This window comes from Crocuta crocuta, unplaced genomic scaffold (genome assembly GCF_008692635.1).
Source record: "Crocuta crocuta isolate KB4526 unplaced genomic scaffold, BGI_CrCroc_1.0 scaffold229, whole genome shotgun sequence".
Classification (NCBI taxonomy): domain Eukaryota; kingdom Metazoa; phylum Chordata; class Mammalia; order Carnivora; family Hyaenidae; genus Crocuta; species Crocuta crocuta.
This window is the reverse complement of record NW_027536464.1, coordinates 4,134,906-4,147,848: the sequence shown is the minus strand read 5'-3', so window position 1 is coordinate 4,147,848 and position 12,943 is coordinate 4,134,906. Positions and strand designations below refer to the sequence as shown.

Below are 12,943 nucleotides of genomic sequence, written 5' to 3'. Positions count from 1 at the left end.
ATATACTTTAGTAACTTTAAAAACAAGTCTAGACTTGAGAAAAGTATAAAACAGTTCTGCTTAAATTACATTTTTTCTTCATTTATGCATGAAGTTTGTAAATTATATTTTCTCTGCAGATGAGAGGGAAACATTTTTAGTCAACATTGCCCTGTTTATAATTAGTCATCAAGTTGACATTTTCAAAGGTTCTTGTTTTTCTAAGAACCTCAGATGTATTAGAAAAGTAACAATCAGCAGCATTCATTTAGTATTCGCCAAGTATATGTGTGTTGGGGGTTTTTTTTAGCTAGAAAAAAAAAGGAATAAAATACAAACATTTGAATAATGATCTTGTGGAAATAGTTTCTCGTGCTGTCGTAGACATGGGTCAGTGATACACTAGAGCCCACTCACCATCAGCTCAGGTGTGCCCACCTCTTCCTGGCTCTGCACTCGGTATCACATTAGTAGCTTAAACTTTGCCACAGTGGGAGTATTTATACCATGGAAATGGGCAGATGCTGTAAATCAGAGGAAAGAAAACAGAGCAATTTGCTAAGCAAGTTCTGCGTGCCAAGCATTTCACACATATAAGAAGAAAGGGAATTATTATATCCTAGTGTCACAGCGAATGGCTTTTGGTTAGCAGCCAGATGTGAGTGACTAGAAGAGATAGCACGGAAGCCTTTTTAACCCCCAAGGTTGTGTTTTAGGAAAACAGCATTGAAAAATGTAAAGCACTTCTCCACATCCTTCCAAAGGTCACACTCCATACATTTGTAAGATAATGGAAAACATGATTAGCAAATACTTCTAGCACAGCTGATCTTATACTTGTTAAATAAGTTTAATCAGTACCTTTTTAAATACCTCAGTTTTGTTCTTGTCCCTTTAGGAAGCTTGGGAACAGAAAGAAGATGATGACCTCAAAAGAGCAACAGAGTTAAGTCTTCAAGGTGTGGAGATTATTTGAATTACATTGTTTTTATGATGAACTGTATCGCACACAGAAAAGCATGTAAAGTATTATTTTAATGACAGTAACAGATTTAACACCTCCAAAGTAAAGAAGCAGAACCTTAGAATTTATCTATGTACCCATTTCTTCCCTCTACCCCAGATAAAACCACTGTTCTAATGTTTGTATCCATCAGTAGCTTTTTTCTTTTTCTTTTAAATAATTTTGTCATCTCTATCCACACCGCCCCCCCCCCATTTTTGGTTTTTTTTGTTTTTGTTTTCTGAAAAATAGCAAGGACATGTAAAAGAGCATTTTGCCGTGGTTAGAGCTACTAGGAGAAGATAATATAGCTTCAGTTTCCCCACGAATTTGCAGGAGTTCACTCTTGGAAAATCAGTGGGCAAAATCATGAGTGAGTATTTAGAAGCGTGATGCTCACCATAGTTGTGACGTTTGGCAGAACTAATATATGGACCAGATGCTAGAGGCACACAGGGACACAGAGTCATGGGAAGTGGGCTAGGTTTTCTCTTCTAAGATCACTAGTCTTTCTCTAGTTCTCAGAAATCAAAACAGAACACTTTGGTGATACAAACTGAGTGCTCTAGGCTGATCTAGACACCAGGGCATAGAGAAGAGAGCATGAATTTCACTGGCACATAGTTGAGGCAGTTACAAATAAGAATTTAAGCTAGATTCCCCCAGGAATCTGTGCTCTCTCAGAAAGATGGCATATAGTGGTGGCATTAATGGCTGTCTCAAGTCACATTGCTCCAGTCTGCACTTGTTGCCCTCTACATCCACACACAGATAGATACCCTGAGAGCTCCCTAACCATTCTCCTGGGGATTCCCTTGGATTCTCTCCTTTGTTTGAATCTCTCATTTCCTGTATCTCACCCTTCCTCATTCTTGGTCTACTTGTGTACTTGTGCTTTTTTTTTTTTTTTAAATGTTTATTTTTGAGAGAGCACATGTGAAGGGGGGGAAGGGCAGGCAGGGGGACAGAAGATCCAAAAAAGCAGGCTCTGCACTCACAGCACAAAACTCAGTGTGGGGCTCAAACTCATGAACCATGAGGTTATGACCCAAGCTGAAGTCAGATGCTTAACCGACTGAGCCACCCAGGCACCCCTCTACTTGCGCTTTGATTAGAACATCAAGTAAGTAGTTTTCTTAGAAAAGAGGGGTTGTGACTTAGATTTTTTGCAGTTGTTGCAGTTATTGTGAAAGCATGGTTTCTCTCCAGCTTCGTGCTGCCGAGCAATGATAGAAGTCTTGTTTGCAGAGTTGCTGCTATGAAAGCCATTCTTTATCCTGATATGACCTTTTTTGTCCAAAACCTTATAGGATCTTCTCTTTATTTCTACACTGATGAAGTTTCATAGTGATGTTCCTTGATGTGGGTCTGTTTTGTCCATTTTACTGAGCACTTAAAAGGTCATTTTAATAGAGAAACTTGTGTCCTTCAATTATAAGACATTTTCACTGACTTCTTCCCTATCACTCTCTTTTTGAAACTTCTGTTATCCAGACCTCCTGGTCTGATTTTTAAAATTTTCTCATCTCTTCTTTCTAGTTTTCCATCTTTCGGTAATTTTGCTCTGCTCCCTGGAAAATTTCTCTAACTCCAAACCTTCTTTTGAGTGTTTTATTTCTATCATATTTCTAATTTTCAAGAACTGATATATTTTGTAAATGTTCCCTTTTTTGTAAGCTTTTGGAAGGTGTGCATGGAAGCAATACCATCTCAAATCTCTGGGGATATTAAATACAGTTGATTTGTTTATTTGATGATTTCTTCTCCCTGAATAGATTGTTTCCTCCAGGTGCCCTGTCCTCTGTGGTTATTATGGTTTTTGCATTCCTTATTAGAGGCTTTCCTCAGTATCTAGTAATCCTTGGCTATTTGTTCATTATTAAGAAAAGAAGACCGAAAAGATGGTTGGGGGTGCCTGGGTGGCTGTCAGTTGGTGTCTGACTTTTGGTTTTGGCTCAGGTCATGATCTCACAGTTCTTGAGTCCAAGCCCTGCTCTGGTGACAGCCTGACAGCATGGAGACTGCCTAAGATTCTCTCCTCCTCTTTCTCTGCCTCTCCCCCACTCACACCCTCGCTAGAGCATGCTCTCATTCTCTCTCTCAAAAATACATAAATAGGAGCACCTGGGTGGCTCAATCGGTTGAGCGTCCGACTTCGGCTCAGGTATGATCTCACAGTTGTGGGTTCGAGTCCCATATCAGGCTCTGTGCTGACAGCTCAGAGCCTGGAGCCTGGTTCAGGTTCTGTGTCTCCCTCTCTCTGCCCCTTCCCTACTCTAGCTCTGTCTCCGTCTCTCAGAAATTAAAATATTGAAAAAAAAATTTCTTTTTATTAAAAATAAATACACTTTAAAAATAATAAAAAGAAACATTAAAAATATTTTTTAAAAAGGGGGGTGCGCCTGTGTGGCTCAGTCGGTTAAGCCTCTGACTTTGGCTCAGGTCATAATCTCACGGCTCATGGGTCTGAGTCCCGCGTCGGGCTCTGTGCTGACAGCTAGCTCAAAGCTCAGAGCCTGTTTCAGATTCTGTGTCCCTCTCTCTCTGACTCTCCCCTGCTCACGCTGTCTCTCTCTCTCTCTGTCTCAGAAATAAATAAAACATTAAAAAAATTTTNCTCTCAGAAATAAATAAAAACATTTAAAAAAAATAAAAAAAAAAAATAAAACAGCACACATTTATAAAAAAAGAAAAAAAATTTTTTTAATAATAAAAGGATAATTGGAAGCTCTGAGCACATGAATAGTTAGGGCGTGTCAACTCTGAGTTTTACAGGATGGGGCCATTTTGAAGATGATGTTAATATTTTAGGCCTTTCTCATGGGCTGGTCAGATTCCTAAAAAAGAGTTTTCTAATTTCTTGCTTTTGCCTAAAGGTAAACGATGAGCCTGCCAGAGTTCTGAGAGCCAAGTATCGGAATAGGGCTGTGGTAGAGGGGTTTACTATGCACACCGTGGCCTGATTCCCTGTCTGCTGTGTGTGCCTGGCATCCCCCAGTCCAGAGAGTGTTTTACCCCCTCCAGAGGATGAAACTACAGATTTCTGTCATTGCTCAGCAGCATGAAGTGGTGGGGGAGGGGGTCCTGGGATCTTTTCCTCAAAACACTTTTCACCAAATCCTTTTTTTTCTTTTTTTAAATCTCCTTTTAGCCTCCAGTTTCAGGGGTACCTGGTACTTCCAAGTTGTATGTCTTTTGAACAAGAGTATGTGATATAAATTGGATTGGTTTTCAGCTTCTCTGTTACTGGGTTAGGATTTAGCTTTGGCTTTCCTAGGTCTGCTAAGTCAGTCACCATCTACTTTTAGCTTTCAGGATTCTGATGCTATAGTCTCTTCTTCTGTTTTTCCCATTCATAAGGGTTCGTGTGTTTTTAAACAACTATACTGTGATTTTAAGTGGGATTAATTATATTTTAAAGCAAAGAGACACTTAAATACAGTGCTTCTGGGATTCTTTATTAAATCTTTACTAAAGATGGAATCTTTAAGTAGAGACTCATTAAAGAAAAAAGTGGATCTTGGATTTAGTTATTAGTGTAGTGTATTTTAAGTGAACCTTAAAGGTTAAATTTCCATTAAATTAAATTTCAAAAGATTTAATGTTGAAAAATGTGAAAGAATACTAATTTTGTATGGTCTCTCTTCTGTGAGGTAATTTGTATTTGCTGGGGAGTCCATAGTGCACACCAAGAACTTCAAATCTAACATACAGTTTATAGAATGTGAAATTGGGTTCTCTGTAAAATCATATTCTCTTTTTCAGTTTTATTCTTTTCTTATTAGCGTCCTATCCTTTTCATACAAATATATTTTAAGGAAAAAAGGACATTTCTTTTATAGATGCCTGGTACCTGAATTGTTATTCCTCAGAGTGAGCTGGGTAAATTGGAACCCTAATAATAGTATGTTTTATGTTTCCATAGGATGATAAAATGTGTCCTCCAAGCTGTTTTTTTATCTTTCTAATTCTATATCTTTGTGTCTGTTCTAAGAACTTTTACAACACTTTTGTATTCTTCAGAGTTTAACAGCTCTTTTCTGGACTCATTGGGTTCTGATGAGGACTCTGGAAATGAGGAGGTCTTAGATATGGAGTACACGGAAGCTGAGGCCGAGGAGCTGAAAAGAAATGCTGAGGTAGGTGACCTTCTTCCCTGAGTAGAACCGGTCACGTTGTCAGGATTACTCCTCCTGCTGTTTGTCTTCAAAGGCCTCCCTGTCCATGTTCATCGTGGGTTCATTTTCGCGCAGTGGCGGCTGTCAGATGACCTTCACTTTCCCTTGTCCTTTGCTCCTCCTTCCACTCAAGCTTCAGAACAAAATGAAACAAAACTAGAAATACATCCTGACTCCCTCGTGCGCATGTTAGGTCATAACTGAATAACATGGCTCTTAATGTCATATATTAATATGAATTCACCTTTAGTTCTGTCAAAAATATATTGTCTTTAAAGTTAAATACCAAAACTAGTTGGTTATTATACAGTAAAAACTACTGAGTTAATAATATTAAACTAGAGCACATTGTAACCTTTTTTACCCTGCTTTTTTTCTGAAATAATTGCTTTTTTTTTTTTTCCCCATTTTCCAACTACTTTGTAATTTTAATCACTCAGGACTCCACTATCCTAACACAACTACTGTTAGCATTTTGACATATTTTGTCATCCCTGCCTCCAAGTGTGCTTTAAAAAAAGTCATAAGTACAGTTTTTATCCTGCTTGCTTATTAAAGATTTATTATTTATAAGCATTTTATTTTTAATGGTTGTATGTACTATATTCCCTCAAATCAACATACTGTTTATTTCATTTAGGTTTTAACCATGAGCATTTAAGTTTCTGTTGTTCCACTGAGATGAATAATACATTGAGGAACTGTGTAGGATTGCAGTGTTTTCTATATTTAGGATTTTCTTCTTTAAGTAAATCCCCAGAAGTAAATTACTGCCCCAAAGTTTATGAACATTTTAATGGTTCTGGTTTACAGATAACTGTATTCCTTCCCAAAATTGTACCTTCTAGTGTTCCCTGCAGTGCATGAATGTCACTTTTTAGGGTTTTTTATTTTTCTACTAACAATATTTTAATATCATTTTAAAAATGTAAAAGTTTACCCATAATCCCAACAGCACCACTGCAACTGTGTTCATTTTGTTTTCTAGTAATTAATCATTAACATGCTTGTTTTTATAGAGCTGTAATTATTGTGTGCATTCATGTGGGTTGGAAAAACAAGTTAACATGTTACTGACCCACTGAATAATACTGCACTGAGTTGGTATACCACTGATCATTCAACTATTTTTGAGTCTTTTGTTAATTCCAACTTTTCATTATTATAGGTGATGCTACAATGAATAATTTTACACGTGTATTCTTTTTTCCTTGCGAATATTTTCCTAGAATAGATTTCAGTTGAGAGTAGACTTCTTGGGTCAAAAGATGTGAACAGTACCAACCACTGGATTTTTTTTATTGAATTTGACTACACACACTGAAACTCCACCACGTCAGCTTCAAGAGTACATTTAAATTTAGTGTTTTGCTTTTATTCAAATGAAGAGTTAAAAATCATGCCCACTTCTGTTTTCCAGACAGGAAATCTTCCTCATTCTTATCGGCTTATTAGTGTTGTCAGCCACATTGGTAGCACGTCTTCTTCAGGTAAGTGAACATTATGAATTCAGCATTTTATAAATGAAGTAGCCAGCATTTACTCCCTATTAGTTTGTTCTGTGCCTAGCTTCATGAGCTATAGGTTGAATACATCAACAAAAAGTTTTCAGTCTTTTCTTTGATCACACTAACTGTGAATTGTGTTAAAGGTACAACTTTTTATTTCTCTGTAAATGACCCAAATTCGCATATACATACATATATCTATATCTATCCAAAAAGTTGTCCTGCTATACTGTATTACTCCCTTAAATTTCTGTACATGTTTTCTAAATGGTTTTTAGAAACATTGTTGGGAGCAAGGTAGATGGGAAAGCTGTTTCTCTCTCCAAAACTTCCTGTACTTGAGAACAATGCAGTGTGTTCTAAAAACCACAATTTTAAGGGGCACCTGGGTGGCTCGGTCAGTTAAGCGTCCAACTCTTGACCTAAGCTCAGGTCTTGATCTCAAGATCGTGAGTTCAAGCTCCGCGTTCGGCTTTGAAAAAACAAACACAACTTTAAGATTTTATTTATTTTAGGTCATTACATTAGTGATGTGTACGACATTAAGAAGCAGGCATGGTTTACTTACAATGATCTCGAGGTATCTAAAATCCAGGAGGCTTCTGTGCAGAGTGATCGGGACCGGAGTGGTTACATCTTCTTTTATATGCACAAGTAAGAAACTGTCAGGTCTGGAGCTGCTGGCTAAAAAAATCTCTGAAACTATTTTTTTCCCCCCTATAAGGACAAAGTATTCCCATCACTTGCTGGTTGACAATTTTGTATTTTTGTTACCTTTACTTAGGGCTCATATCTTGATATCTTGACTCCATGTTAATTACTCATCTCACAGTAGCATCTAAGTTCTCACAGAACTTAAGACTGTTATATGATAAAGTTGTCCTATCATAAACCTTCTTAGTCTTCCAGTTATATTAGCTGGAAGATCTGAGATACATGGATGGGAATTACATAGCGTTGTCAAGGCTAGCTAGTGCCATTGCCACCCCCCAGCTTTCTCAAAAATCGGCACATGGGGTTAAAATAGTGATGGGGTGGGGGGGCGCCTGGGTGGCTCAGTCGGTTAGGCGTCCGACTTCGGCTCAGGTCATGATCTCACGGTTCGTGGGTTCGAGCCCTGCATCGGGTTCTGTGCTGACAGCTCAGAGCCTGGAGCCTGTTTCAGATTCCGTGTCTCCCTCTCTCTCTGCCCCCCCCCCCGCCCCACCCATGCTCTGTCTCAAAAATAAACAAAAAACAAAAAAAAATGTTAAAAAAAAAATAAGATAGTAATCAAGGGGCACCTGGGTGGCTCAGTCCGTTAAGCATCCGACTTCGGCTCAGATCATGGTCTCGTGGTTCGTGGGTTCAAGCCCCACATCAGGCACTGTGCTGACAGCTCAGAGCCTGTAGCCTGTTTCTGATTCTGTCTCCCTCTCTCCCTGCCCCTCCCCTGCTCATGCTCTGTCTCTCTCCGTCTCAAAAATAAATAACCTATAAAAAAATAAAACAGTGATCCAGTGAATGAGCTGCTTATTTAATAAGATGTAGGTACCAAATGGGATTGTGTGGGCTCTGTCAGTTATCTGTCTTCTATCCTTTGGTTTTGCTTACTAAATTTTCTGTTTTATTTCTTATTTGTTTCATTTTAAGGGAGATCTTCGATGAGCTGCTGGAAACGGAAAAGAACTCTCAGGCACTTAGCATGGAAGTGGGGAAGACCACTCGTCAGGCCTTGTGAGGAACAAACTCCTGGGGTGGCAGTGTGCACTGCGTATGATTCCCTCTTACTGCCGCCCGCCTCACCTCTCCTCTGCCTGAGGAGAATTTGCAATTCTACTTGATGCGGGAGCAACAAACAGCTCAGGGCCAAACCAAAAGATGAAAATTGCAATTATGTGGAACGCTCCATGCTAATTGTTTTATGGAAACTTTGGTCTCACATCTGTAGCTGATTATCCCTTTTTCTCCTACAGTAGTGGCACTTCCTTTTGTCTTAGGGATACGCGCTGTAAATATATACATATGTACATACACATCCACACATGTACGTGGAGTGAGTGGAGCCTTAAAGAGTTAGGATGAGTCACCAGAGTATGCCTGCTAAAAGTTAATAGCACAGCAGTTTGAGAAGAATGAAGGTGTCAAAGAGTCCATTCACCTGAGAAATGTGTAAAGATATACATATCAGTTGGCGTTTAGCTTTTATGTTCCTTGAGTAGTTTCACTCGAGTCTATACTCTTTCATGTGTGTTTCTTATTAGTAAAGTTCACTGGGAAGCCAGCTCTCCATGTTACACTAATGACAGTTTGTCCTCCTTGCAGTGGAGAGGCATTTCTGCCGCCTGACGTGAGGAGCTTTTTTAAAAAAATTATTTCATGGATTTGTAATGCTTTTGCTGTTTACATGCAGTCCCGAGAAATGGATTGTTGGTGCTTTGGAATGTGTTATGGTCTCCCATTTGGTACTCATTGTACACTTTGTATTTTCTTTAAAGAGATTCCTTCGCAAAGTATACTCATTGTATATCATCTATATTATTATAGTGAAAAATAGAATCTTTTCTTTTTCTTCAGTATCATTCTTCCATGGAGCAAGCATTACCCTACCAGATTGCAACCAAAACTTTATGAGGTTGGGATTCCCTGGCAAGGATACTTGGGGATAAGAAAGAATGCTAGCATCTGTCCCTCATACATACAGAGGTCAAGATGAGGATTCTTGCATTGAAGCTAAAAACTCTGGACCACTAGAAGCCCTGCTGCGAGTGGGAAATTAAGTGCATGAGCTGTTGGATAAAGTTTGAACATTTAAATCATTTGCTGTCTGGCTTTGCCCGTAAAACCAGCTGAGAGTTAGAATGAGACTGGGTTAGGTAATCCCAAGAACTAACAAATAACAAAGGTGCGTAATAGATTTATCTTTTTAGGTGCTTTGAGTTGAGGCTACATGGGAGTGCAGCATTAAGTGCCGCATTAGTCACTCGGCCGTCACAACCAGCTTGGTTGTTAAGCAACTTGTGAAACCATGTGAAGAATGAGTTTCAGAGAATTCTGTCCACAAAATAATTTTTGTAAGCCCAGAAATCATTAGGTTCACACAGTTAAGTGTAGCAAAATGAAACCTTCAGTATTTTCTTTCATGTTTTTCTTTTATTGTAAACAAGAAGGTAACTCTTAGTTCTCAGGTAGGGACAAAACAACGTCGGTCTCTCAAGGGAAGCGAACATGTTAAGGTCTGTCATCACAGAAGATGCAGCATCTTTTTTGGAAGATGGCCATACGAGGGCTGCAGCCCCACACTTGGATGTGTTCTGACCCAGTAACCTATTCTGAAATGTTCAGTTTCCAAGTTGTAAATGGCCCCACCACTTTTGGTTAACTACTGATGAAAGCCTTGCCTCCTACCATTTACCTACGCATTACCATAGTGAACGTTCCAAAATGGTATGCTGGGAAGTTGCGCAAGAGTAGTATAGAGCAGAGGAAAATATTTGTTTTACAAATTATAGCTTTTGCTGGAAAATAACTGGTTTTCTCAAAAATGAGTGAAGTGGTGATCAAATTCTGTAGCTATTTAGGACTTCTCTTCCATGCGTTTGTATTTGAGAGCTTTGAGAGGTACTGTTAAAAATGGAAGTGATGTGAAACGGGATGGATGCATTAGGACATAAAAAAAATAGAAATGATGCCATAAGCCCGATTGCCCATGAAGTGCCCTCATTTGACTTGTTTGTGTTGTGTGTGGGCGTGTGTGTGGTGTTTGATTTCGAAGTACACGTGGCTCAGAAACCTGATTTGATTTGTTCTTCATTTCTTGGGCTGGACTTGTTCGTTGAAAATAGGTTACTGAAGTAGATGAGTTATCTCACCGCTTGTATGCTTGCAAGTTTGGGATTTGAATGTTCTTGGTCGCTGTGCATTGTTATGGCCTGTTCAGCCTTCCCCTCTCCCTGCACTCCTTTATCCATCCCCCCTTTCACTACATGTTACTTCTCAGTCAGGTTCAGTGAAGGGTTCATACTACAGATGGAGATTTCAGCTGGACCACGTTGAAAGGGTTTATTGGTGTTTTGAGCTGAATGTATATATTTAAAAATTAAAATAATATATTATATATATATATATATATATATTTTGCACAGTCTGATCAGTTTGCTCACAATCAGGGGGATGGGGCATTTGGGGTGTTGGGGCCAGGAAGGGACAAGTTGAATAGGGAGAGAGTACTTCAGTCCCAGGCAGCCTACACAGTTACCTTTCTGTTGAAAATTACCCAGTGGGGTTACACTACTTTAAATGACATTGAATTGCAACTTGACAGCACTTAGTTCTGCAGACAACTGATCTTAATTGAAATTGGAAGGGAAAACTAAACAAAAAATTCAAACTTAACCTAATATTATGGAGAATTGGAAGTTGCATGTGGCCAGATGGCTGCTGTCCCTTTAGTAGCCAGGACTGTAATTTAGGCCTCTAAGGAGATAGCCTCTGTTTTGGGGGGGTATTTATATGTGTGTGCACACTCATTAAGTTTTGTCTCAGCAAGATAGAGTAGGAAGCAAGTCCATGAATTGTTCTTCTATTTATATTTTGATTCCAAAAGCTATGTTTACTTGCTGTGGTCTGTTAACTTCAGGCCTAGTTTAATGGCTCAGTAACAGATGTAACAAATGTAAACGTGTTTACATTTTTTGTTAAGTATACGGTGATACTTACAGATCAGCTGATTAACTCTGGGAGGCAAATACTAGACTATACATTTCTCTACTTCTCTCCTTGTTCAAGTGTAGAATTCTTCCGGAAGAGAAACTTTAAGAATTAAAAGCTCAGCAAGTGAATGTGTGAATTTACTTATTCTTCCATATTGCAGTTACCATTATGTAACTATGTAAGCATAGCTTGGCGCATGTACAGCTACAGATACAGTTGTATAATGAAAATTATTTGGAAGCACCTAAAGTGAAGAAGTACATGGCAGTGTCACTGTAGTTGAGTGTCATGAGTGTAGAGAGAGCGTGGGGGCAGGGGTTGGAAACCTACAGGGGAAAAGTAGTTTGTAAACTCATTTGTGATCTGAAAAGAGTTTATATTAAAACAAACATGACTCTTCTCCCTCTTTATCCTCTGAAGTGACTGCAGTGGATGGTCTCAGTCATCCACACTTTTTTTTCTTTTTAATTGACCCCTCCCCTTAGATGGTCTTTTGTTTTAAATCAGGGAAACAGCTATATCCCCCAAGTATATTTGGATCTTGTATATATATGAGACTTTTAGAAAAATCAGTGACCACATCCCGGATGCAAGTCACATAAGTGTCCACCCAAAACAGGTGTGTCCTTTCCCTCCTCTCCATCTTGCTTTAACACTGAGTAATGCTCTCTCGAAGTGGGTACCAAACCTGAACAGATTTCTGCCATCTGACATCTTCCTCCTGCATCACTGCAAAATTCTGTCTCTATTGGTATGTCTTATTAACATCTGAAAAACATATATTTGATTGGAAAACTAGAGTTTGTTAGGGCTTGAGAGTTTTGTGACAATTCTTTTGCTGTGTGTCACCACAATCCTTGACTCCTTTATGGCATGCTTTGATTACTAGACTTCAGGCAGTCTTTTCTGTTGTATCATATTTATACACAGTAAGTTTTTCTTTCCATGTGTGCTATATGTCTGAGGTTTTGAAGTTTTTAATTAAAAAAGTGTGCCAGTATGAATATAAGCAATTGATTTTAGTAACATGGGACTTTTCTTCAAGTACATTAAGAGATTCAAAGTCTAGGCATGTTCACTGGCGAAATAATACAGGGGAGGAGGGTCTGGATCAAGACCCAAGTTCGGTAGGTCAAATGCCAAAACAGTGAAGAGCAGTCAGCTGACCTGGCCTGTTTCCAGAGCGGAGGGGACGCGGGGAGTGAGACCACATACCTCTCCTTCCCAGGTTTCCCTGAGTTTGTCCTTGCTTCCCAACGAACACCTCTGGCCTGTTGTCAGTGTTGCATACTTATGCCGTAGAGAGGAAAACAGAAGTAAGGGTCCTACACTTTGCCTAATTGAGCCACTACCAGATTTGCTGGCAGCTTTGGCCACATTATTTGTGAGGTGATTTTCTTTGTGCTCAGAGTGACTTGATTCTGATTCTTTACGTTGTTTTGTATGGAGCGGCACTTTATCTGTGTTTTAACAGAACTGTTCCTCTGTATCCTTTACAGTTTTTCCTTGTTTTTGTTTTCTTTTTAAATTATGCATAGAGTTTTGTGTGTGTGTGAAATTAAAGCCTTTATTAACCTTCTGTT

The 12,943-nt window shown here is 39.0% G+C and overlaps 1 protein-coding gene across 5 annotated transcripts in view; it reads left to right on the top strand.

Annotated features, from left to right (window-relative positions):
* USP37 (ubiquitin specific peptidase 37) overlaps positions 1–12,939 on the top strand; it is a 91,642-nt gene extending 78,703 nt beyond the window's left edge. For all 5 annotated transcript variants that reach the window (XM_077748533.1, XM_077748530.1, XM_077748535.1 and 2 more), the window contains 5 exons: positions 878–938; positions 5,006–5,121; positions 6,581–6,650; positions 7,184–7,322; positions 8,301–12,939. In XM_077748533.1, coding sequence (XP_077604659.1) covers positions 878–938; positions 5,006–5,121; positions 6,581–6,650; positions 7,184–7,322; positions 8,301–8,388 — 474 coding nt within the window. In that variant the 3' untranslated portion in view covers positions 8,389–12,939. The remainder of the gene's footprint in view (positions 1–877; positions 939–5,005; positions 5,122–6,580; positions 6,651–7,183; positions 7,323–8,300) is intronic.
* The last annotated feature ends 4 nt before the right edge of the window (positions 12,940–12,943 follow it).